This window comes from Typopeltis vanoorti, chromosome 17, assembly GCF_054136105.1.
Source record: "Typopeltis vanoorti isolate ZY-2024b chromosome 17, IOZ_Tvanoo_1.0, whole genome shotgun sequence".
NCBI classification, from domain to species: domain Eukaryota; kingdom Metazoa; phylum Arthropoda; class Arachnida; order Uropygi; family Thelyphonidae; genus Typopeltis; species Typopeltis vanoorti.
The window spans coordinates 60,448,875-60,476,669 of record NC_143565.1 but is presented as its reverse complement, the minus strand read 5'-3'; the positions used below and the strand labels follow the sequence as shown (position 1 = coordinate 60,476,669).

Genomic DNA, 27,795 nt, shown 5'->3' with positions numbered 1-27,795 from the left:
AACGAGATTACCCGTACTGACCTTGAAGTTGAAATTGCTTGGCGTACGGGAACAAACTATGCTGAAGTAGCGTGGCAGCGAACGTGTTAAAGAGCACTCAAGGAAAAGAAGAAAGTATAATCAGAAGTTCCTGGCAAGTAAGTCAGCCTGTGACCTTAGAGAATATAGTAAAATGTAAGAAAGCACTGTAAACAACTAGCTAAACAAAAGTCAAGGGAAGACTTCGGTAAGAACATAGAAAATAAATTTCATAAAGTTGGCAAAATATTCTGGAGGCTGTTGGAAAAAAACTTATAAATGGAGGAAGAAGTACTGTAAAAGAAATCAAGATAATAAAGGTGACATAAAAATCTAAGATAAAAGCATTTGAAATGTCTGTAGTAATTATTTTGAAAGATTGCTAAATGAAACAAGTAGTGATAGTATGATGGTGGAAAAATACTTGAAGTAGAAAAAGCTATCAAAAACATAAAATGTGGAAAGGAGGCTGGAGTGGGTGATATTCAACCAGAAATGCTCAAATACAGTACAGTATAAAAGTTTCAAAGTGGCTATACTACATAATTCAGAGGGCTACTCAGAGGGTCAAGTCAAATTCCAGATGATTGGATTAGAGGTCTCATAGTACCCATATAAAAAGGGATATAAAACTGTATGTAAGAATTACAAAGGAATTTCCTTACTGAGTGTTCTTTCTAAAATTTATGCAAATATACTTGAATAATAGCTAAGAAAAATAATGAAAGGAAACTTGAAGAACAAGCTGGATTTAGACCAAATAGGCATCATCAAGATCAAATTTTCTTTAAGACAAAATAGTGGAGTAGTCATGGTAATATAACAGGGATCTGTATTGAAAATTTGTAGATCTGGAAAAGGCATATGACAAGGTGCTATGAGAAAAGCTGTTCAAAATGATTCAAGTATATAATTCAAGTCTATGCACCGATAAGCTCTCATAGTGATAGTAAAGTTGACAACAGCATAACAGATGATGCAATATAAATGAAGGTGATCATACTAAATCAGTGGTTATGGGAGATTTTAATGCTTGAATAAGCAAGGGTTTCCATATGAACTAATTAGATAATATGGGTTTTGATCTTACAACATCAGAGGAAAAGAGCTAATAATTAGTTTGCTAAGTTCAGTTTGCACTAAGTAAATACCTGACACTGTAACAAACTCCTTCAAGAGAAAACCTAAAACTGCATGACATGGTGTTCTCCAGATAACTCAACAGCTGAAACAGATTGCATACTAGCTCAAAACACAAAAACTGTCCAGAAGAATAACTTTATCACAGATTAGTTAAATGCACCATTCAAACAAAAACAAAAATAAATGTTAGATGCCTCCATAGCACAATTGGAAGAACAATGGAACATTGCGCCCTTTGATTGAAAAATACAATTTTAGAAAAGACAAAGAAATTTTATAATCCTTGAATATAAAACCAATTAATTACTACATAAAACAGTATAAACAAAAATGGATAGAACATTTAAATCAAATGGACAGCAGCAGACTACCAAAAATATTACACAGATATAAAATAAGTGGGAAAAAAAAGAATAGGAAGACCAAGAAAGAGATGGCATGAGACCGGAATAGGTCACCTGGCCTAAAATCTATGTTCGGAAGAAGATTGGAAAAGACCTGCATACAGTTCTTGTGACAAAAGGAATCTTTATATGAGCTTTTTTTTTCTTTTTTCTATTGAAGATTTTTGCAGGATTGAAGCAAGATTTTTTTTTCCCAGATTCCACTACTATGCAACTTTATCTGTAAATCTTAACTTAATATAATTTTAAGTGGAAAGAAAATATAAACAGAATGAATAATAAATATCAAAATGATTGTGAAATAAAGATCCTGAAAGACAAAGAAATAGCAAAAAAAAAAAAAAAATCTGTGATGAAAGGGAAAAGAAAGCTAATAACCGGTCAAAACATTCCAATAGCTTTGAAGCCAATCTCACATGACTGATATTAAAATCTTTATTACATTTTAGAAAACATGCTCTAAAATGCAAGGAAACAAAAACAGCTTAACTACCATATACCTACCGGTGTTAAGCCAGTTGGATCACCAATTAAAAATGAGGGTAAATACTGTGAACTTGATGGGGATGGACTTCCAGAAGCAGGGGATCCAAGAGTCATGGGCTCAGCAGTGCTTCCTGGACTACTGTGGCCTACAAGAATTAAATTCATTTTTATAAAAACAAATGAAAATATTCAATTTCAAATTGCAAACTTCAGATAAAAATATAAACTAGTAGAAGAATGTACCATAGTCCCCCCCCCATCCACAATTTGTTATCCATAGTCAACCCTGGTCCAAAAATATTAAATTCAAAATTCCAGAAATAAACAATTTATAATTACATCAGCAAAGTGAATATTAAAGATCCAACATTATTTCAAAGCCGAACGTTTTGTAGAAACTACAAAAGTTTTATCAGTTGACCTGAGAGCTTACGAGAATACAACCCTCGGCATCCCCGAGTTGCCTCAGCTTGCACTCCTTAAGTAGCTAAGGCAACTCGTTAATGCCAATAACTGTATTCTCGTATGCTCTCAGGAAATAATTCTCTTTGAAATAATGTTGGATCTCATATCCACTTTGCCTACGTAATTTTAGATCGCCGAAATGAAGTCATATAACTTCTTTTAGTAATAGACAATTCATAAGTTTTAAATTGAGCCGTTCTGTGTAGTACTCAGTTATCAGATTGACTGTGACAGTATTGCAGTGCTTGTGTTCAATAACCCTTATTTTAGTTAACAATGTCCCCAAAGAACAAGAGTAGTGATGCTAGCAATTCGGATATGTCAAAATGAATCGGCAAAGTGCTTCCTTTTAAGTGAAAAGGGTGTAAGTTCTCAACTTCATAAAATAATAAATAAATAATAATAATAAATGTATGCTAAGGTTGCTAAGATTACATTCACATCCAGATAACTTTTATTACAGTATGTTATTATAATTGTTCTATTTTATTATTAGTTATTGTTGTTAATCTCTTACTGTGCCTAATTTATAAATTAAACTTTATTGTGTCCGGACAGTTCATCGCAGGAAAATTGATCAACGATAATTCGACGAGGAGAAAATACATCGCAGAGACTATTCATCATGGAGGAAAATTCATCGCTAGAAATTTAATCGCATGAAAATTCATCGTGGATATATGTGGGGGAAAAAAAAATTCCCATATAAGAAAAATTTTTTTAAATATTTTTTAAAAATTTTATTCTGATATTGCTTTTGTATGATGACACTGTTTTTAAAACATTAATTTCCCCAATATCACATAATTTAATGATTTATATTTATCAGGAAATAATATAAATGAGAAACTATACAAAATTTGCTCATTTGTAATAATCACAATTTAATTTTAGTATCGGAATGCTAAAAGTTATCTAGTACAATTACTTGTGAAAAATAGCGAAGTCAAATAAAATGAAGGTGCACACGTTACCTAGCAGTATTTGTGTGTGTGATAGTTTGGAGGTGGGGTTGAGCCATTAAAGAAAAAAAAAATACAATTTTAATTCTATTATGAAAATTTTGGAAACAAAATTTCATTTTGACGCATGCATCTATACATGTTTTGAATGATAAACTGTAGGGACAGTATCACTACTTCATAATATCAAAATTAGCAGAAAATATGTGCATAACAGTTTACTTCATAATAGCTGTTCATTACAATATGTAATGAGCAATTCCAGGAAACCAAGAAAGTTGAAGTGCAAAGAACTACAGATTACATTATAAATATAAATTATGTGATATGATGCAAGATTTATGCATGATTATCTATAAGGTAACATCATAAAAGAGCGAACTTTCACGCAATCTGTGAACTAATTTTCTAACTAAGATTAAGAATAAATAATAAAGAAAACAATTTGCAACATATGGAGGCTGTATTTATTTTAAGATTCAGATTTTTATGAATTTATAAAATGATTGTTTGAAAAAATAATTATCTTGATTCAAGTTCTGAGAGAATAAAATGTATTGGCGACTAAGATAATTAAAAAATATATAAATAAAATAAAAAAATAGTGGCATTGTTCTCCAGAATGATACAATCTTAAGTGAAGAAATATAAAAGGAACTCTTATTTGCACTGGCATTAAAAACTATAATTATATAATAAAAGAAGAAGTAGCAAAAATAAATGCAACTTGTAGGTAATATAATTATGCAAGTTACCGAGCAAACGGCAAGCAACTGTGTTTCTGGCAACAGGTAACTGAATGTAGCTACGTTGGCAAGGTAATCTGGTTAAGTGTTCTCTTCAGCATGAAGGATTATCATGCTTTCTAATGGATATGACAGTCAAATGCACAAGAAATCCATGTTTTTTCAACAGGTGGTCTGACTCGTATCCAGGATTTGCTGGACGTATATATACGTCCTGCCGGTTGGGAGGTTAACCCTGCAGAGGTTGCGATCAAAAAAATTGCAGCTAAGGTCGCATGTATCTGAGAGATACATTCATTACTAGTATGTGCTGAAATGCAATGAAAAAAAAAAAAAAAAAAAAAAAAAAAAAAAAAAAAAACTACAAATATAATACATGATGGTTTATTTATTTTCAGTTACAATCTAGAAATTATTAAAAAAAGAAACAAATAGAAAAAAAAAACTAAACCAATACTATACTGACAACGGAGTTCGCGGTATCTCTCATACAATTTACTATGAAATATCACTTTCACTTTCGCATTAGACTATCATTCTCATCATCGGATTCGAGTAACATTCACTGAATCTCTTCAACATCTGGATTATCCTGTTGATATATTTTTCCAGCCATTTTCAATGGTAAATAAATAAATAATAATAATAAAAATAAACCAATACTATACTGACATAGGAGTTAGCAGCATCTCTCAGACACAGTTTACTATCAAATATCACACATCTCTACATAACATGTGTTAAACCAAACTGACTTCAAGTTTCTAGCAAAAAATGCTTTCAGCGAATTTTTTCTATGATGATTTCTCCTGTAATGAATTTTCCCCGCGATCAATTTTCTTCTTGATGAATTGTCCATGAACCCTTTATCATAGGTATGTATGTATAGGGTTCGGTACTATCTTTGGTTTCAGGTATCCGCAGTGTGTCTTGGGACGTATACAGTAGTCCCACCCCCTCATCCCTACAGATAAGCAGGCACTACTGAATACGGATCCATCTTCTGCTTAGCCATTTCTGTGTATTGTCCTAACATAATGCCAAATAGAAAACGATCTTCATGACTATTTCCTATTTCTTTGGATGGATTATTGTTTACAATCTTTTCATCCTTATTTTTAGAGGGACCTGTGGAATAGTATAATTATTAAAAACAACACGTAAGTCCACAGTAATAACTTTAATTAATAAATAAGGTAGATATTTCGTACTAAAACTAATAGTACATCTTCAGTGTTACAAAGAGATAGGAATAAAATACAAGTAACGAATATTCAGTGGATCACCTATTAAAATACAATGTTGTCGTGAGTTAGGAAATGAAAGAAATTAATAAATAATTAATATTTAAGATAATTAGTTTTTTAATGATTCTATCTCAATGGCTTTAACAGGCCTTTAAGGCCCACAACCCTCCAAGCATGCTTGGATTTCATAACCGAAATACGAGGATAGAATGGTCACCCCTATGCCTCGAAGTATTCCTGGCTGTATCCTGTGTGTGTTCACGGGGCTGGTTTGCTTGCTTGCGGGATGAAAAACACCAGATAAACTGGCAGGAAAAACCCTGCTGTCCATGGCCAAGACCGGCTAACTTGGCTATGGATGAGGAAGATCCTTCAGCTCCTCACGTCGTCATCGACGGGAATCGAACCTAGGACACTCCTTCCCCAGTCATATGGTTGCGAAGCACAAAGCCACTAGGCTAACCATGCACACTTTTTAATGATTACATAAAATAAAAGTCTCCCAGATCTTCGAGAGAGAGAGAGGCAATCATTTTGATTTAAATTCGGTCAGTGTAAAAAAGCTTCACAACTTTCTTTAAAGAGGCGTTCATATTTGAACCTGCATCTATGAGTAGAATAGCTTTATTCCACTGGATATTATGGGTAGTGGTAATACTATGTTGTGCTAGACCAGACTTCTAAGGTTTGTTGTAATCAATATAATATTGATGTTCTTTAATTCTTTTTTTCCACAGAACGGCCAGTTTGTCCAAAATAAGAAACATCGCATTCACAAGGAATTTTGTAAACAGCCAAAGACAGAGATGACAGTATCTTTTGTAGAAGGCAATAAGGAAGAAATTTTGTTGATAGGAATATAAGTGGGAATCAATTGATACTTTTTTAAATTTCCAATCTCCATCATTAAAAAGTTAATGGTATCTAATAATTACCATCCTAATCAAATCCAACAGATAATTGAATCTTATGTTCCAATAGCTAATATTTCTTCAACAGTTCGCAGAGTTCCAATCCCCTATATTCCAGGAATCTCAGAACCTATAGGTAGAATTTTAAAAACGTACCAATTGATTCCCACTTATATTCCTATCAACAAAATTTCTTCCTTATTGCCTTCTACAAAAGATAAACTGTCATCTCTGTCTTTGGCTGGCGTTTACAAAATTCCTTGTGAATGCGATAGTTCTTATTTTGGACAAACTGGCCGTTCTGTGGAAAAAAAGAATTAAAGAACATCAATATTATATTGATTACAAAACCTCAGAAGTGTGGTCTAGCACAACACAGTATTACCACTACCCATAATATCCAGTGGGATAAAGCTATTCTACTTCATAGATGCAGGTTCAAATATGAACACCTCTTTAAAGAAAGTTGTGAAGCTTTTTTACACTGACTGAATTTAAATCGAAATGATTGCCTCTCTCTCTCTCTCTCTCTCGAAGATCTGGGAGACTTTTATTTTATGTAATCATTAAAAAACTAGTTATCTTAAATATTAATTATTTATTAATTTCTTTCATTTCCTAGCTCGCGACAACATTGTATTTTAATAGGTGATCCACCGAATATTCGTTACTTGTATTCTATTCTTATCTGTTTGTAACACTGAAGATGTACTATTATTTTTAGTACAAAATATCTACCTTGTTTATTAATTAAAGTTATTACTGTGGACTTACGTGTTGTTTTTAATAATCTTTTCATCCGTTATTTGCATAAGCAAATTCTTTTTGGTACAGAAGATTAATTTCCCATCCTATTCTAAATGCTAGACCCTATCTAAAGCTTGGTTTTCAAGAACTGCAGAAAGACTATACAAAAGAAGAACCAAGCCTATTGCAACTGGCTTTTTTTTTTTTTTTTCACATCTCCTGTTTGTATAGCCTGAAATATCTGCAAGCAAGTTATTTACTACTTTCTAAACTCAATCATAAAATGATTAAAAGCAAGAAACTTGCATCATATCCAAGTGGTTTCTGGCCAGCTTCTACCTCTTCTGCACTCAGATGGTTCTGTTGCATGAGCGAGAGAGAGAGAGAGGTGTGTGTGTGTGGGGGGGGGGGGAATGATCTAACTTTTCCTCACATTCTTGCATACACAATTTTGCTAAGTCCTCCTATGATTCTTGAACTGGAGAAAAGACTTCTCCTAGTGACATTTCTCCAATTCTTGAATACACTTTCTGGCCAAATCTCACCTATATGCAGTGGGAACAATGTTGACTATGACAACTAAAGAAAATCAAAATGGAGATAACTGATGGATATCACCTAAAATAAAGGAGTACTATTGCAAAAATCAAGTGTTAATTGTGCAGCCCATATCATCATCATCAGCACGAACTATGGGCTCACTGCCCGTTGGTGTCCGATACCTCCTTCACTATCTTCTTCCACCTTTTTTTTTGTCCAGTGCACAGTGTCGCAGTTTCTGTAAACCCATTCCACACCAGTCCTTTATGTCGTCTATCCATTCTCTGTATGGTCTACCTCTTCTGTTTACACCATCCATAATACCAAACATGAATGTCTATCTTCCGGTCCTCACTCATTCTGCAGATGTGTCCAAATAATTGCAGCTTCCATTGTATAATCTTCTGCATTAGATTCTCCTTTGGTTGTATCTTCCAATTAGGCTCTTCATTTGTGATTTTCTATACCCATCCTATTCTTAGAATCTTCCTATAACAAGTTCTTTCAAATGCCAAAATTCTTTTTCTGGATTCCTTATTTATTACCTACGTTTCAGATCCATACAGTACACCACTGAAGATGCGTGTTTCCAGCACTCTTAGTTTTGTTTGCAGGCTGATCACTTTACTTTTCCAGATGTTATCCATGGCCTTCAGATTTGTTCTTCCCTTTACAATCCTGATCTTTAGTTCTTTTTTACAGTCCAAATCATATGTTATTTTATTTCCCAAATATGTGAATTGATCTACATTTTCTACATCAATTCCATCCACTTGTATCTTTTGTTTCATGTTCTTCTCACCAAATACCATTGTCTTTGTTTTTTCCAAGTTCATAACAAGTCCAAATCTCTTCCCTTCCTCATTTAACAATTTCAATGTTTTCTGTAGTTCTCTTTCGTCTTCTTCAATAATAACAATGTCATTTGCAAATCTCAGATTGTCAATTCTCATCCCATGCACTGATATTCCTTTTGTATATTCTTTCATTTTATCCATTGCTCTTTCTAGATGTGCAATGAAAATGCTTGACAATATTGGGTCCCCTGTCTAGTACCTCTGCTTGTTCTAAACCATTTCCCCAAATCATCACCTATTCAAACTGCTTTCTTATACACATCTTTTAATATAGCTATTAGTTTTCTACCAATTCCATAGGATTTTAGCACTGCTAATGTCACTTTCTGGTCAATACTGTCAAATGCCTTCTGAAAATCAACAAAGCAATTATATGTTTATGTTTTTTCTCCTAGCTTTCTCTGCTAATAACCGCATTGTCAAAATCTGATGAACTGTAGTTCTATCTTTCCTAAATCCTGCTTGCTCGTCTGCAAGGTATGCTTCCAATTGTGTTCTCAATCTTTCTGTCCATATCATCATCACCACCTTATCAAGGCAACTTGTCAAAGCAATTGTTCTATAATTTTAACATTCCAGCTTATTTTCTTTCTTGTATAATATCACTAATATCAATTTCACCCACTCCCCTGGCATTTTCCCTTCTTTACATACCATATTCAATAGTTGGTGCATTTCTGTAACCATATTTTCGCAACCATATTTAATCATTTCTCCAGTGATGTTATAATTACCAAGACTCTTGTGTTTTAGCCGTCCTATTGCTTTTTCTACCTCTCCTCATAAAATGTTCTCGTAGAAAGGCTTACGTTGATTATACATGGTTATTAATTAACTTAAGGAATTCAACAACGTACACCAGAATATAAATTAAATTAAACTTTAATATATATTTCCAATATTTTGGCAACGTCACGTTACCATCTTCAAAGGAACTTAAAATAAAGACATGCATGCAGGCACTACACACAGTAAATGAGGACGAAGCAGAAAGCTATTGTTTCTCCTAAAAGTCCTGATGGTGCTCCCAAATGGGCGATGTAGGTATTATTGGCTGTTGGGCTGAAGTGCTCCCAAATTTGGGGCAGTCTCATGCAACCAAATTTGTTGAGGTTCGGCATGTTTCTTAGGCTGATTCCATGAAAAGTCTTTCAAATTTGAACTTGCTACGGTGTATTATTGTGGCTTTCTTCCACCGTATTCTGTGGCGTGTATCCAGAGCATGGTGTATCAAGACCAGAGTGGCTACACTGGTGAAAACGGATGTAGTCCTTGTATTCTGAAATTCTGATATTCGCTGTCCTGCCTGTTTGGCCAAAGTAGGACAGCTTACAGCTGCAAGAAACCTGGTATACACCAGGTAGGTCTAAGTCAGGCATGTCAAACACGTGGCCTGTGGGCAGCATGAGGCTCGCCGACAAGTAACATGCGGCCAACCAAACTTTGTAACCAATATGATTATTTAACTTTTGACAACACCGAATTAAATAAACATATTTAAAAAATTAACATTTCCACTTAAGATTATTTTATACACCAAACTACTCTGCAACTTCTAAAGGAAATAATGTTCTATTTGTCATTTCAAAAAAACTTGTTACACCACTGCATAAATATCACATTTTACTGAATTTTATCGAGCAAGTTGCGTACGCGCCTACATCCGCTGACCACAGTAATCGGAGGCTAGCCGTTAGCAATTTTTTCTTTATAATTAATAAAGAATTTATAAAAATAATATCGAAACCTTCAATTAGTATGAGTAAAAAACGATTAATTGAAGCAGAACATCGTACTTTTCAAGAAAAATTGGAGTTACAATATTTTTGTATTCAAGAAAAAAAAAATTATGCCTGCTATGTAGAAACTCTATTGCAGTTTGCAAAGAATATAATATTAAAAAGCATTAGGATACAAATCATAAAGAAAACTATGACAAATATGTTGCGAAACTTTTATATTTTATATGTATTTTTGTAACATGGTTGTATTTAGTACTTTATACTCTAATGTTAATATTAAAAAATCTGTTTCCTCTTTATTTCGAGATTTTTTTTTTTCAGTTGTGGCCCGTGGCTTGATGTATAATTCTTAATTTGGCCCTTGGAGGTAAAAGAGTTTGACATGGCTGGCCTAGGGGAAGGGTTGGTCTTTAGTGGAGTGGATAAGGGATGTCAACTTTCTATATGGTTTCAAATTTGAAAGACTTTTCATGGAATCAACCTAAGCCCTAAGAAACATGCCAAACCTCAACAAATTTGGTTGCATGAGACTGCCCCAAATTTGGGAGATGTACATCAGGAAAAATTCAGCCCAATGGCCGAGAATACCTACATAACCCATTGGGGGGGGGGGGGGGGGCACCATCAGGACTTTTAGGAGAAACAATAGCTTCCTGCTTCGTCCTCATTTACTGTGTGTAGTGCCTGCGTACACGTCTTTATTTTAAATTCCTTTGAAGATGGCAACGTAACGTTGCCAAAATATTGGAAATATATATTAAAGTTTCATTTAATTTATATTCTAGTGTACGTTGTGAATTCCTTAAGTTAATTAACTTAAGAAATTTAAGTATTATTTTATTATTATTTTTAATACTGTTTCTTTTTGTTCATATACTCATTACCTGATGGTGATATCTACTTCAATTCTTCAATCACTTTCCCAATACTATCTAAATCTAATTTTTCTTCATATAACTAACTAAAGTATCTTGTCCACTGCTGTATCATTTTATCTTTATTCATCAATACTTTATGTTTTTCATCTTTAATTGTGGTCTGTTATGGTTGCCACCTTCCATTAATGGTTCTAATCATTTTGTACACCTCTGCAGTTTTGTGCTCTCCATAGTACTGTTCCATATTATTGCATTGAGCTTCTAATCATTTCATCTTATCCATTCTGACTGCTTTTTTCACCCCATTACACTTTCTTCTATATTGCTCCTCTATTTGTTCCAATGTATCCCTTCTTATCTTCAACGTTCTCTTCTCATGTACTAACTTCAGTGTTTCTTGTCTAATCCAATTCTTGATCTTCTCTTTGTCTGGTACTGTTTCTTCAGCTGCATCTTCTATCTTCATTACTCCTTTCACTCTTAGATTCGAATTTTTTTCTTTGTCTACACTTTTAAGTTTCTTTCTAACATTGTTCTGTATCCTCTTCCTATTTCTGCTTCACTTATTCTTGCTGTATCTCTTCATTTCTGATGATGGAGTTTATATTTTCTTTTTAATTTCAACTTGATGTTTGCAATCACTAAACTATGATCCAAATCTATATCTGCTCCTTGAAAAGTTCGACACTGCTGTACTGATGTTATCCATCTTCGTTTAATCGTAATCATATCAATCCCGTTCTTCGTTTTCCTATCATTTGATGTCCATTTTCTACACTCCTTTTGCCTGAATCTTGTGTTACAGATCATTGTCTCATGGTCCACAGCAAATTCTAACATTTTTTCACCTCTTTCATTTCTTTCTCCAAAACCATAATTTTCCCATGACGCTTTCCCAACCATCATTATCTATCCTAACTTTGGCATTCCAATCTCCAATAATTAGTACATTTTGCTTTGGTATTGTTTGTATTGTCTCTGTCAGATCTTTGTAAAATAAGTCAATATCCTCATCTGTGATGTTAGATGTGGGTGCATATATCTGGACTATTGATATATTAAATGGTTTTGCTTGAAATCTTGCTACTATGATTCATTCATTGAATGGTTTTTAGGCTAACAGTACCTTTCTAGCTTTTTTGTTAAGAAGGAAACCAACTCCTGCTTCGTACCTGGTGTCATCCACTGACAAATGACTTCACATCCATTTATCTCTCCTGATGATGTCCATCACATCTCTGCCAGTCCTAGCATATCACATTATTTCCTCACGAAGTAATTCTAGTTTTCCTGATGCAGCCCATATGATCAATGGTAAATCTCAGAGGACTTTCCATGTCCACTTCACAAATATACATTGTCTCAGTTCTGAATTCAATGATCTCTAGTCAGCAAAACCTGAACCTACTTCCTGCGAAAGTGAAATTTTAATCTCATTAAGCACTATTTATCTCGGCTTTCCTAATTACATACTCTGACTCCTTTTCCCTCAAAGGTGGGAATCATGCACGCTTGCTGTAATACACCATGTAAAAGAGTACCAAACCTTGAATCTCCACCTTTGACCATCTTTGGCTGAAAATCTCTCTGCTATATTATTATTATTACGGGCAACTCCAGGGAGTCGACAGACTCATCGAGGGAGGCCCTAACATTATGTCAAGAAGAACTATTCGACATTCACCCAGTATCTATCATACCTCGCCACGAACTCATTCACAGTCATGGCACCCACAGACTCTGGCAGCTTATTCCACTCATTCATCACTCTCCAAGTAAAAAACCTAGCTCTAACACCCTTGATAACCACATTCTTGCCCAGCTTCCATGTATGGCTCCTAGTCCTCCCACCACCAGTGCTATTCTCTAAAATATCTTCTGAATTAATCTTATAGAAACCCTTCAGTAATTTGAATGTCTCAATCATATCATCCGTCCTTCGCCTATCGTCCAATCTCTGCAACCCACAAATCTGCAACCTGTTCTCATAAGCTTCATTCCACAGACCTGCTATCAACTTGGTCACTCGTCTCTGGATCCTCTCCACCTCCTCCCGATCAAGAAGAAACCCTGGCGCCCATATCTGGGCACAGTAGTCTAGTGGGGTCTTATCAAGGCTCGATACAGAGGAACAATAACGTCTTTGTCTCAGCTTGTTAAAGTATTTTTCAGCAACCAAGTGATTTGATGAGCTGATTTAGCCACTTTTGCAATGTGCCCCCCCCCAAACTTCAACTCCCTATCCACCAACACTCCCAAATCCCTGGCCTCACCTCCTGGAGTACGGTTCCACCAATGTGATATACGGCTGCTAATCTTTTCACCCCATAATGCATAACCTTACATTTTGCCACATTAAATTGATATCCATTTTCCTTAGCCCAGTCCTCCAAACTATCCAAATCATTCTGCAAAATTTTGACATCCTGTCCACTCACTATTGCTCTACCGAACTTTGCATCATCAGCAAACAAGTGAACACTTCCTCTCAGATCCTTTCCTATATCGTTAATGAACAAATTGAAAAGTAGTGGTCCAAGAACAGAACCCTGCGGCACACCACTAGTCACAGGCTGTCTTTTGGACTCTACTCCTGAATAAACCACTCTCTGATATCTCTCCAACAACCACCCTCCTATTCATCTCACCAATCCTATATCCTTTCCCATATGCTGCAGTTTACTGATTAGAATTCCATGTGGTATCGTGTCAAAGGCCTTAGCAAGGTCCAGTAGAATCACTGTAAACCCATTACCCTTATCCCGCTCAGCCGTCAGTCTGTTATAAAACTTGAGCAAGTTACTGAGGCATGATCTACCCTTCACAAAACCACGTTGTCCCCTATACAGTATCCCATTTTCATCTATCCAATCCTGTATTTTTCTCTTGACTAATTTCTCCCAGACCTTGACAACGATTCCTGATATGCTAATTGGTCGGTAATTTACAACAGCAGTCTTGGAACCTCCTTTATGCAGTGGAACTATTTTCCCCTCTTTCCACCCCCTCGGGACTAACCCAGACCCGAGACTCAAATTAAACAAAATGGTCAAGGGCACTGACAATTCTTTAGCCGCTTCACGTACGACACGAGCTGGTATACCATTCAATCCCACAGAAGTATTGACATTGAGGTTTTGTAATAGACTATTCACCTCCACTTCATTCACCAGAATTCCCGTATAATCAATTGGTTCATTCATTCCTGCAATGTCACCACCTGGATGATATACTCTTGCAAAGTGCTCGCTCAGTAATTCAACTATATCAACTGATTCGGTTGCCGTCCTACCATGGGCATTCTTTAAAATCATTCTGCCATATACATTTTTTCTTTTACTTGCAATATATCGAAAAAACTGTTTGGGATGCTCTTTAGCCTGCATAGCTAATGTTCTTTCGTAATCCAATTTTGCTTTTCTTACCACACTCGTTACCCTTCTGGCCTGCGCTTTATACCGTTCATGTGCCTGCTGGTCCCCTTTCTCCTTAAATTCCCTCCATAATTGTTTCTTTTTTTGCAGCTCAAGCTTAATGGTGTTATTCATCCATTTAACCCCAACTTCATTTATTATTCAGACTCTAGGTATGCAGTCAGCCATTGCCTCATGCAAAAACTTCTTAACTGCCTCCCATGCACTATCAACATCTAGCCCTTGCAGTTTTACATGCCATGGCACTGAACCAATCAAACTCCTAAGCTTGTCATACTTACCAGTCCGATAATTCCACATATACCCTGTCTTAATTGTAAATTCCACACCTTTAGCCACCTCCCAAGTCAAGACCCTATGATCACTCTCACCAGTTGGTGGCAACGTGGTCATATTCGTTACAGCAAAATTCTCTGATGCAATTACTAGGTCAAGCACGCTCTGACCCTTAGTATTTTCCATTACATGCTGTCGCAGATAGATATCCCTTAATAACCGCATAAAATCCAATTCCTTCCTTCCATGTGTCCTCTCCTCCTTCTAATCAATGTTACCATAGTTGAAATCTCCCATAATAATTACCCTCCTTCCACTCATTTCTTCTATTTGCTTATGCATATTATCTCCCCCATCTATTCCATCACCTGAACTATAACAGCACCCAACTGTATATTTTGTTTTGCTAATTCCAATCTCACACCAAATATCCTCAAATGTGCTCTTTTCTCTATCCTGCAGTTCCACATCTATTCTCCTTGGCTGTAGATCATCAGATATCATCAATAACACTCCTCCTCCCATTTTATTCTCCCTGTCACTCCTGAACACACCATACCCCTCACATTCAATCCCATTAGCTATATCATCTTCTGTCAGCCATGTTTCACTAATGCTAATAACCTGTGGCCTGGAAGTGCCAACCAAGGCCAAAAATTCTTCCTTCTTGTTCCTAATACTTCTGGCATTAGTATAAATGAATTGCAGAAGCTCATTTGTCCCATCCCTATTTTGATGCCTTATACTAACTATCCCATTTTGATTTGTTGTCTTTCGTACTCGCTCGGGCATATTACACACATTCATACACTCAACTGTCTCCTAAAGTCTGAATATCTACCCCCCCCCCCTTAATAACTCTAGTTTCCCTGATTCTGCACATTAACTTCCACTACATTCAACACCTTTTCAAGTCTCCGTACACCAAATCCATTCAAATGTAAACCATCCAACTTATATAAATCCTTTCGCCCATCGAACTCACTCCACACATCCACAAATTCCACACCACTCCTCCTGCATAATTCACTCATAATGTCATTAGTAATTATGGCCCTCCTTCTATACTCTTCACTGCCATACCGCAGGAACAGACTCACCATCCTAACTCTCTCACTCTTCTCTTTTGCTAGCTCAAGCAATGCCTTCAAATCCTCTCTCATAGCCATTTTGTTTCCTTTCAAAATCATTTGTACCTGCTACTACTATCAATTCTTTCACCCACTGTTTTTGCATTCTAATTGACTCGGTTACATCCTTAACGTTCGCACCAGGTTGGTACGATTTTGTTAAACTCTCAACTATCACACCTCTTACTAGAAATCTCCGTACAACACTCGCTCTTTCATTTTGTTTACACTCACTATCATACTCTTATTTTTCCTATCATAATTTTGCCGTTTATTAGTCGGTACGCTCGGTAAACATTTTTGCCAACGCTCCAGCTGCCGATTTGCCCTGTGTATCAACTCCGCGTAACTGTGCAATCTCACTCATTGCATCAGTCTCATTATTTTTATTTTCCGTTAATGCATTCATTTGTTCTGTATGTTTACCTTCATTCTCACTTTCGACACCACTCTCACAGCTATCTGGTACTACCTCGCAAATATCACTCGCATTCATACCTCACATATTATGTCAAATGAATTTGCCTCTCTACTGTTCTACTAAATGTCACCAACCATTCTGAACTTTTTTTGATTTCCTTAAATGTTGATTTTCTTCAGACCAACTTTCATAACAGTGAAATCTTTCTTGGAGATTTCATTGTTCGCAATATCAACTGATTCTTTTCCAACTGCACAGATCCAGCAAGTACCGAGACATTTGCTGTTACCAATAATCTTACAAAGATTGTCCACATATCTACCAGAATATGAACCAACCACAATCAGCCTCCAAATATCCTACATTCTTCTTTACTAATAATCCCATCCAAGGGGCACTATGAATGTTACCTGTCCTTTAGGTAACTCGGATCACATTCTAGTGTAGGATTCCACTTACATCCATGCATTGTATGGCATTAATTCAGTGCATAAATGTCCAAATTTATGCACTGAAGAATCAACAAAATAATTTTTACTGATATGGAAACATTCTCTGTATCACCATAAATTACTCTTCCCTATCTAAGTCTTAGTTCCCTCGAAAGTATGCGAAGGCTGTACAAAAGAACTGAGCAGGTCATAATTGGCTTTCATCCAAAACCATCAATATATCAAAAACTGATAGTTGTGTATGATCTTGATGCCTATCCTAAGCATCAAGATCATATACAACTGATCTGAACTAATTTTTAAAGCCCAGACAGTCAATCTATTCTCATAGGGAGTATTCCACAATCTTTGTCACTTACCTCTGGATCACCTCTTCACTTCTACATCCCCACAGAACCTGAGAGTCCAGATCTGTGTGCAGTAGTCCAGATGTGACCTCATGAAATCTTATATAAGGGAACAATAACTTCTCTATGTTAGCGTGTTCTTCAAAAATCCTAACTCCTATCCCAATGGTAATTGTGCCTTCTGATCTCTAGCTAAAGGCAGGTAATATTTATCCAACAGTGCTCCTACAACTATTAAATCTGGATAGCATCATCATCCACACAAAGAGCAAGAAATCTGCATCATGACCATAACTCAGACCAGCCTCCTAGCTTTTTGCATAGCTGATCCTGGTAAATGTCCCTCAATCATTCCCAACACTAAACCACTCCACATGCCCTTTTTGCAAGAAAGATCAGAAAAATCTTGTCCAAATTGGATACCAACTTTCCTGGTCTGATGGCATTCCTCCAACTGTTGCAAAGGTTTGTACTCTGGAGATGACTTTCATTCTATGCTGCCTTTCTATGCTCTTTTATTCTACAGGTATCTATTCTGAAGTCTGGAAATGAGCCCACATGCAAATATTTGTCTTCAAACTACAGTTCAATTTCATCATCATCAAATTCCGATATGTACTCAGGGGCTGTACAGGATAATTATGATAGTACTACATGAAAAAGTTACACCTCTAGGTAACTCAGATCACATTCTAGTGTAGATTACTTCTCCCATGGAGCAAAAAGTACAACCACTTACATCCATGCATTGTATGGCATTAATAAGAATGACTAAATGGTATGGTTTTCCTTTCCAACTGCTATTCCTAATAATTTTCCTCCAAATTAATCTGTTAAGACTCCAATATTATCAGATCTTTTAATGTGACATTTACTGTATCACTCCATGTACATCTTGGTCTTCCTCTGAATCTTTTACCTCCCAAACTGGCAAAAGAACATGTTTGCTCATTTTTCCTCTCCTATTCTGTTTAAGTGACCATACAACCTGAGATTAGCTTTACTAAAACATTCCTGAATGCTAACAATGGCAAGTTCTTTCCTAATATCCTCATTTTTGATGTGATACTGCCACTGATGCCATCTGTTCACACCACATCTTTCTCGGAACTCTCCTATGAGAAGTCTCTAGTCTTTGATCAAGTGTTTTATTTCTAACCCAGCTCTCGGATCCATAAGTTAAAATTTGTTTGAACACTGTCTTGTATACAGCTAATTTAGTGTGTGAATAATTTCTTTCTTATTCCACATAAATTTATTATTATTATTATTATTTAGTGACACCTCCAAGGAGTCCAAAGCTCATCGAGGGAGGACACCTACTCTACAGCTCTCCGTCTCCACAACTACACCGAACCTCTACTGCCCACCACCACCAGTATTTTTTTGTCTGCAAATTGCGTGTGTTCAAAAGGGCTGATTTGTCTGTATGTAGAATTAAAAACCCAAGTTTCCAAGAGAAAAAAACCCTGCTACCTCCATATGAGATCGGCTAACTCACCTTCAATTGAAAAAAATTCATATAAATCTTCCTCCTGTCACAATGAGAATTGAACCTAGAACTTTTCCAATCGAAGGGCACAACATACTGTCGTTCTTCCAACTGCACTACAGAAGCACTATAAAAAAAAATACATAAGCACAAAGGCCAATCACTAGCACAGTGCTGTGTCGATCCACAGACCTCTGGGTTATGGGCCCAGCATGCTTCCACTGCTATGAGTGGTAAGCTTACTTACCAAGCTGAACTTCTTCAGCTGATTTGCTACCATACCAGCTTTACTAATTCTGTTGTCTATTTCCATATTTAATTTAACATCTACACTAAATATTGGGCCTAAATAGCTGAAATGTTTTACTTGTTCTATAGGTTCACCATTCAGAATACAGTTTATGTTTTCAATGTTTCTGCCTTTTTCATTGTCCGTCTTTTTATTGCTGATTTTCATAACAAATTTATTACAACAGTTATTCAATTTAGTCAGGGAATCTTGCAGACTTGTGCTGGATTTATTAAGAAGTATAAAATCTGCATAAAGTAAAGAGCTAAGATTAACATAATAAATTTAGTTTAATCCTTTATCAAAGTGTAAGCAAACAAGTTTGCGCCTGAAGTATCTTCAGGACTGAGGCGACTCGTGGTAAAGGTGGACTAAGCTTTCATCACTTGTCTTAGTATCTCCCATAATGCAAAGCACATCTCCTTGCAGACATCTCCTTCTCCTTCCCTTAATGCATAGCATTAAGGGAAGGGCCACTACTGCCCAGACCAGTTTTGACCTTTATTGAGGTCTCGTCAGTGGGAGCCAGACCCAGACGTGGTGATACTAAGGTGGAAGTAATGGAGAAGTCATACTTACCTATACAAGTTGCCAAAAGGTGTCTCACCTTATTATTAAATTACTCTGAATTTAGAGAAAGATGTCGGAAGTTTATTTTTCCCCAACTTGGTTAGACTATAATAAATTTAGTTTAATCCTTTATGCTAAATTAATCCTATCCTATATAATCCTATCGTTTATCCTATTAATCCTAAAAACCTTCCGACAGGCTAAGATTAACATCAATCTTATATTTAATACCACTTTCCTTCATAATGTAATAAATATAGATAATGAATAACAGTGGAGATAATGAGCACCCTTGTCGCACACCTGATTTTACTTCAAACCATCTTCCTGCACCTCCTTTAATTCTAATTGATGACTTACAGCTTAAATAGAGATTACACATTGTTTGATATAACGTCCCATTTACACCATATAATTGTAACATTTTGAATTGTAACATGCTGACACTATTTGTTTCAATTACTTTCAAGTCATTCAAAGTAATTACTACAGACATCTTCAGTTTTCGTGTCACCTTTATCATCTCTGATTCCTCCTTTTCCTCCATTTCTAAGCTTTTTCGACAGCCTCCAGATATTTTCTACATTCTTACCAAAGTCTTCAAAGACTTTTTTTTAGATAGTTTTATGCAGTGCTTCATGTTCTTACACTTTTCTCTGTATTCACTAAGAGCACAAACTGACTTACTTGCTAGGAACTTTCTATATGTTCTCTTTTCCTCGACTGCCTCATTAATTAACTTCCTCAGTCCACTACCATGGAGTTATGATTTTTCTATCCTTACAGACCACCTCGCCTCATGATTCTCTGGCCAAATCAATCAATGTTTTCTTCAGGATTTGTCAGGATTTGTCACTGAATCTCCAAGGTTCAGTGACAAATCTTGAAAGAATTTGTTTTCAAATTCTTTCATTTTTTTCTTCAATGATGTTTGTATTTGAGCCTACAGTTCACCTATGAAAGTTGCTCAACCTTGATTCATTTTAAAACTTTCTTGCACACTTTTCAATATGAAATTCAATTTTATCCTGCTCAAAACAAAATAGCGATCACTTCCTATTTCAAATCCTGTGTACTCGTGTCCTGAGAAGTCATATTTACTATAATATAGTTAATGAGACTTTTCTTATTTCTTGCATCTTCACTCCATTTAAATTTGTGCACATTTTTATGCAGGAACATGGTGTTAGTAATGACTAATTCATGTTATTATATAAAAAGGAAAGGAAACTAATCCATGTCTTCAACAGAAATCCAGCTGATATTTACCATTATTATTAGCTTTGCACTTTTCTCCAAATTTTCCCAAAACATTTCTATAGGTCTGGTAATCATGTTATACTCTGCTGTTTAGATCTCCAACAAGGACCAACTTTTCCTTTTTTTCAGCCAGCTACCCTCTCTAATGCCTCAAAAAATTTCTTCATTTCTTCCATAGTAGAACCTTCTGTGGGACCATAAGCACAAATAAGTCTCATTGTCCAGTTCCCCATTCTGATATTTGCCCACACTCTACTTGATATTGCCTGCCATTAAAGAAGATTATCCTCATATTTAGTGTTGAATACTATAGCTACTCCCTTTTTTCTCTGATTGTCATTGCCTGAATATAACATTTTGTATTCATTGCTTAGAGAGAGAAATCTCACCTATTTTTGTTTTTCATTTCAGTCATGCCTATTATGTCAATCTGATACTTATCCAATTCTTCAGCTAGTTCTATTTCCTTTCCATTGATGCTTCTTATGCTGATACTACCAATCATGAACTTTGATGATGTTGAGTTGGGACATGTTCCGGGATTCGTTCCAGTAGCTGTTTGCCCTGGTTCTCTTGCAAATAAACAGGGCTTTGTATAACCATGCGATGTTCCAGCTGGCAGGAAATTTTGTCATGTTGTACATCATTTTACATCGTGGTTTAAGCCAATAAGAATACAATTTGGTGGGTTAAATCCCAAATTGCCAGTCCATCCTCGTTAGTTCAGTAACCATGTAGATACCTAACAAGGTGCACTACGAGAGGTGAAGATGACATTAAATCAGAAGCACTAGTCAGTTCTCTGCATTCATTCCTTAAAAGGCTAAGTGGAGACCTCCTCCCAGTTATACAGCTTTGAACCTTAAGCATCCCTAAATGCTTTGGAGAAACCTTTTGGATAACCGTGTCAATTTCAATGCTAGCAAAACAAGTATTTCCCAAACACACAAAATTTTCAATTTTCCTCACCTCAATTCTTATACTGCCTTAAAGATAATAAATGAATACCAGTATGAATTCTGTTACTGTCAATAAACAGAAAATCTCACATATGTTACCCATTTCTACAAATACCATGGCAAAGTTTAGGAAATCAAATAATTACCCTTCATATCTTCAAGACTCCAACTGGATATAGCACAAGAAAGGCAAGCTCTGATCATTTGGCCTACTTTCCCCCCTTCCCAACTTCTACTATAGGTTGCCAGCTATCTTTCTGGATGCACACTTCATGTGACAGTTAAAAGAAAATGAATAATCCACAAACTATGTAACTAATGTTGGAATCCCACAAGGCACTGTTCTTTCACCCAACCTCTTCCTTCTATGACTGGTCTACTCCAGCTGATTACTAATCCAATAGTTTTGCTGAGAGCATGCTGCATTCCTCTTTTTCATTTGATGTGATTTGTGCAATGCAAGGTTACAGGGCACAAATCACCATAACTGACACTAACCCATTGATGAATGCTTTGTAAGAGAAAAGTATGTTTTTCTCTTACAATACAAAAAAGTATGTTTTTCTCTTGAGTGACCAACAGATAACCTTGTGAATTTCAATGCTAGCAAAACAAGCATTTCCCAAACACACACACACACACACACACACACACACACACACACACACACACACACACACACACACACACACAAAAATCTTCCAGTCTTTTGACAATACCTAAATCTCTATTCAAGATTTATCTTCTTTGTATGTTTACCCTAACGTGAAAATCTCTTTTGGGACAACAAACATAAATATCACCTCCTCAAAAAAAAAAAAAAAAAATTACTCTTTTACTCAAGGTGTTACTTGCTCCAAACAGCTTTAACTCTATACAAATCACAAATGCATCTGACCACCAAATACTGCTTTCACATTTGAAGAGAATTCCCTAAAAAAACTGAATTCAATAGAGTTTAGATCGAGTCCTCTCTCACTAATAAACCTTAGTTTCACACAGGCATTCAGTTGCACTGATTGCATCTTCTTTAAATACTTTTGAGGTCACTGTTCATCAGAAATAGCAGGAATAATTCCCTTACTCTGTCAAATCTGCAGAACAAATTCCTCCTTTTTTTCATTCATCCCTTATACTGCTGCCTTCTGAAAGAGTATCCAACATTGTGTTTCCCAAGGAATGGACAATCTACAGCTCTTGAAATGAAATGTGAAGAAGAAGCTGTTTCTTGCTCATTCATAGTACTAGTGTACTAAAGATGGTTGATCAACCCTTTCTAACAAATGGGATCTTCATAAATTCTTCCTGCTGGCACTTCTCCAACTGTGTTAAAGGTTTAAGCTTACGAGTTAACTTGTATTCTATATAATCTTTTTCTTCTTTCCTAATTCATATCTGCCCCCATGGGGCTTGCAGCTTGTAAGCACAGGCATGGCTAACCAGGGATCCCAGAGCTAAGTATGATCTATTTCAAGCTTTTGGTCATACTTTTCTCTTATTCTCATAATAACATTCTTCCTAACAAAGGTTCTTTAAGCTTTCTACATCTCTTTTCTCTCTTACTAAACCCAGGAGGGGGTCCTCCATTTCTCCCAAAGCTATTAGAGTATTTGAGGGCTAGGGGTGTTTCCTGCTCGTTCAACTAATGCTCACACCTCTTTCCACTAACATTCCTAGTAGTGGGCAGCAGCACTACTAGTATTGACCTCTTGTATCATGTATGCTACAAGAGGTGGAGATCCAGAGCTCTGACACGGCTCCAACATAACCATGGACAATGGCGAAATTTTTGTCTCTGTGGCCAGGATACTGTGGTAGAGAAGACAATGGAAATCACTCTACTATTATCAAATGATAACCTTCATAATGATGCATACTTATAACAGAGGAGCAGCAGCCAGTTCGGCACACCAAGGAAGTACCTCTAAGCACGAAGGGAAAAGAAATGTGCAACAAAGACCAACTTTGACTAGGCTGAGGAATAATGATGTTGACAAGACTGATGACACTCCCAGCCCACAAAATCAACTCTCAGAAAGACCTTCAAGATAGGAATATGGAACATCAGAGGACTCCTGCAACCTGGGAAACTAGACATAATACAGAATGAAATGGAAAATAATAAGATACTAATCTGAGAGTTGGCTGAAACTCACTGGAAAGAATGTGGCCATTTTACAACACATAAGGGAAACAAGGTGTTTTTTTTCCCAGTCCAGACCATGACAGCGAAAAGGGAGTTGCTATCATTGTTAATAAAAAAAAAACATAAGTAAAGCAGTAAGGATACAACCCAGTCAATGGCAGAATTATAATAGTAAGATACCAACCCTAACCCAACAATGCTGATACAAGTGCTGACTTTTGCCTGTTTCCTGTCTGGACACATAATGTCTGATCGTGGATGGATGAAGCTTTATCCTCAAACTTTGCCTCTTGGCATTCCACAAGGCTCTATTCTATCAATTACTCTTCCTTCAATATAATGTCTGAATGTCCACAAAATATACACTTTGCCTAAAGACAACATGCTACACTCTTTTTTCTCATTAGGCTAACCTTACACTACATATCAACCCAAACTCCCAAAACATCTTCAACAATCCTTAATTTCTAATCTCCAAATACTTATTTACTGAGGGTTTTGACTACCTTGTCAATTTTAATACTAATAAAACTCAGTCCATTCTGTTTTATTTTTCATAAGAATGATCCCTTTCTATCTTCCTTACTTTTGATGATACCAACATCTCAGGACAGAATACAGTGGCATCTCGCTAATCCGAACCCTCCAGTAATCCGAACTGCGGTTTGAAAAAAAAAAAGTTTTATTTATTGTGTATTATTATTTTGTGTGCTATTATTTTTATTTAATAATTAATATTTTAACTATTATTATTTATTTTATTATTATTACAGTACAGTATTTTTTTCATACTGTCGATTGTACCGTTATACTAGAGGCCTATTTTGATTTATTGTGTGTTCATGTTTGCTTTTTTATACTGTACAGTACGTACTTTATTGTCGGCATGAATCACAAATACAGTATACACAAAAAGAGGAAATTCAAAACGTGCATAATTTGGTTAAAAATATAAATTCAGATGTTGAAATTTCACAAACAGATGTTACGGAATGGTTACAGGTAGAACCGAAAGTGAATTTGATTATAATTTCAGCATCAAATCAGATGCTGAAATTATAAATATAATACTACAGAATGAATTAGAAGACGATGATGAAGAACTTGAAGAAAAAAAAGTAAAACATGAAGAGGTAGTTGACAGTTTTAATATGTGTATAGAATAAGCAAAATGATACGCCATTCCACAAAATTTTATTGCTAATGCAGCTCCGAGAAGAAGCATTTGAAAAACGTTTAGCTTCCAAGAAGCAAAAGAAAATCAGTGACTTTTTTTTTACAAAGAAATAAACTTTTTTTGTATTACTTTGTAAAACTTTTTTTGTGTGTTGTGTACAAGTGATATTTTTTATGCAAATTAAGTTACGTACTAAACTATGCAATTTTATTAAATCAGAATCCTCAACAATAAGGTACATACAAATTAAATTTTTTTACTAAAATAAACTTATGTACTGTATTATTTTTTTTTTGTTTTACATTACAGTACAGTAGCTTTTTTTTTTCTATCAGTTACTTCATTTATTTACAGAATTAAATTCATGTACCATTAGAATCTGATTATTTTTGTCTTTAGAATCTGGTTATTGTTGCCTCTTGGAGGAAAATTCGCTAATCCGAATGTGCACAGTTTTTATTAGTACAGATTAGCAAGATTTCACTGTATTTATTTTCCTCACATAACTAACCTTCTTTCATGGATATTGCATATTAGCATCATAGAAATTTTTCCCTCCCTGTGGGGCACTTGTTCATGGTGGAGAGAATCACCCAGTGATGGTACTGACCCTTTTTATTCTTCCTATTTTCTTTGCACTTCTTCTCATACTCTTCGCTCTACTTCTGAATCTTTTTTTTACAGACCACCATTACTGGGATCTAATGCTCTGCTGCTGTGTTTGTGCAGTGCAACCCAGGAACATCAAAAAGGGATATTGAACTACTTTAGCCTCTGCTTTGGACATCCAGGATTGCCTGTCTTGCCAAAGCAGAGGCCAAAGTAGTTCAACCAAGATCAATCAGGTAGTAGGCTGGCCTATAAGGGAGGGTCAATGGTGATTACAGTAAGTCTCTCACCTCATGATTCAGGGATTGGGAATCAAAGCTTGCTATGGTGCCATGCTGACGTGCAAATTCAGGGAAACTTAAGCAACTAGGATGGATGTTATTGTTATGATAGGTTTCACGGTATAAAAAGAACACAGATGGTTAAGAAAATAACTATTTATTAACTTAAAAGCTAATATTTCGCTGGTAATATAATATCCAGCATCTTCAGAGCACACAACACAAAGTAGGATGGAAGCAAGTGAGTTTGTGTAAAGGCACCCATGAAGTGAGTGAGTGTGAGAATGACTAAGTGAGGAATCTAGTCTCTCGAAATATTGACAATTTTTCAATATTTTATACAAAATATAAAAATATTTTTATGTTTTGTATAAAAATATTGAATAGAGTAGTCAATTCAGAAAGTAAAGGTGGGTGAGGGAACAAAGGGATGTTGCCGTTTCTATATACTAATGCCAGAAGTATCAGTAACAAGAGGGAGGAGTTGGTTAGTGCAACCTTGCCAAAAGTTACAGGCATTAGTGAGACTTTGCTAATGGCAGATGATGTATTGACAGGGATTGAATGTGAAGGGTTTAGTATTTTCAGGGAAGATAGGATGGGATGAGGAATAAAGCTGATGATAGCAGATGAACTGCAACCAAAAAGAATAGGAGACAAGCAGGAGGATAACTGTTCATTTGAAACAATCTGGTGTGAGTTAAGACTAGTAAGATAAAATACACAGTTGGTTGTTGCTATAGGACAGAACTTTCCACAGATGATCTGGAAGTCATGCATTGCCAAATTAGTACAGAATACAGGTCGAGTGATTATTATGGTGGACTTCACCTATGGAGATATAGACCATCATCACATGGCAGAAAGGAAATAGAATTTATACACCTGCTGAGAGATTACTTAAGGTAGCATGTAATGGAGAGGACTAGGAGAGTCCTCTGGGAGAGTATTGGACCTGGTCATAGGATCAAAAACCAAGGTAACAACATTGCCTCCAATTGGTGATAGTGACCATGTGGTCTTGACTTGGGAGATTCTAAAACATGAGGAATATTCTATCAAGAAGGGATATTTGTGGAATTACAAGGCAGGTGATTATGACATGCTTAGGAAGAAGCTTAAATCTGTACCATGGCATACGGCATAAAACACTGCAGGGTAAGGATGTTAGTAGTACATGGAATATAGTTAAGAGTCATCTAGAGGAAACAGTATTAAATTTTATACCTAGGGTAAGGAGGGTTAACTGGGTAGGAATTAGATGGATGAGTAATATCATTAAGCACAAGCTTCAGAAGAAAATGCTGTGAAGGGTATATAAAGAGAAAGGTAACCAGCAAACTCACAAACAGTACAAGGTTCAGGTAAGAAAGGTGACCAGCATGGCAAGGAAGGCAAAATCAGATTATGAGAAGAATTTAGCCAATCAGGCCAAAGGAAATCCCAAAGAGTTCGTTATATGGCAACAAGAGGAAGAATGACTATGGAAGATTAACCTTAATGAATGATGATGTCACAAGGAGACAGAAACAGATAAAATAGTTGAGTTACTGAGTGACCACTTTGCAAGCATCTAGATATCTTCCTAGTGAGGATACTGCTTCAACTTATGTGACAGACACTAATGTGGGAACCAGGGGCAAATATTCAGGGTGTGCAGTGCTCATTCACCGAATAGTAATAACTCCGATATTATACTTTTGCATTTTAGACTCCCCTATTTGTTTTGACTTCGTGCAATTCCTAAAAAGTAAACACAATATAGTACTGCATCATGAAGAGGGCACTTTTCGACACAAACATTGC

At 35.9% G+C, this 27,795-nt stretch overlaps 1 protein-coding gene across 1 annotated transcript in view; it reads right to left on the bottom strand.

Annotated features, from left to right (window-relative positions):
* The window catches only part of Nup35 (nucleoporin 35), a 216,224-nt gene that overhangs the window by 178,173 nt on the left and 10,256 nt on the right, over nt 1-27,795 (bottom strand). The window contains exon 2 of the mRNA XM_090407437.1: nt 2,070-2,197. Coding sequence (XP_090263563.1) covers nt 2,070-2,197 — 128 coding nt within the window. The remainder of the gene's footprint in view (nt 1-2,069; nt 2,198-27,795) is intronic.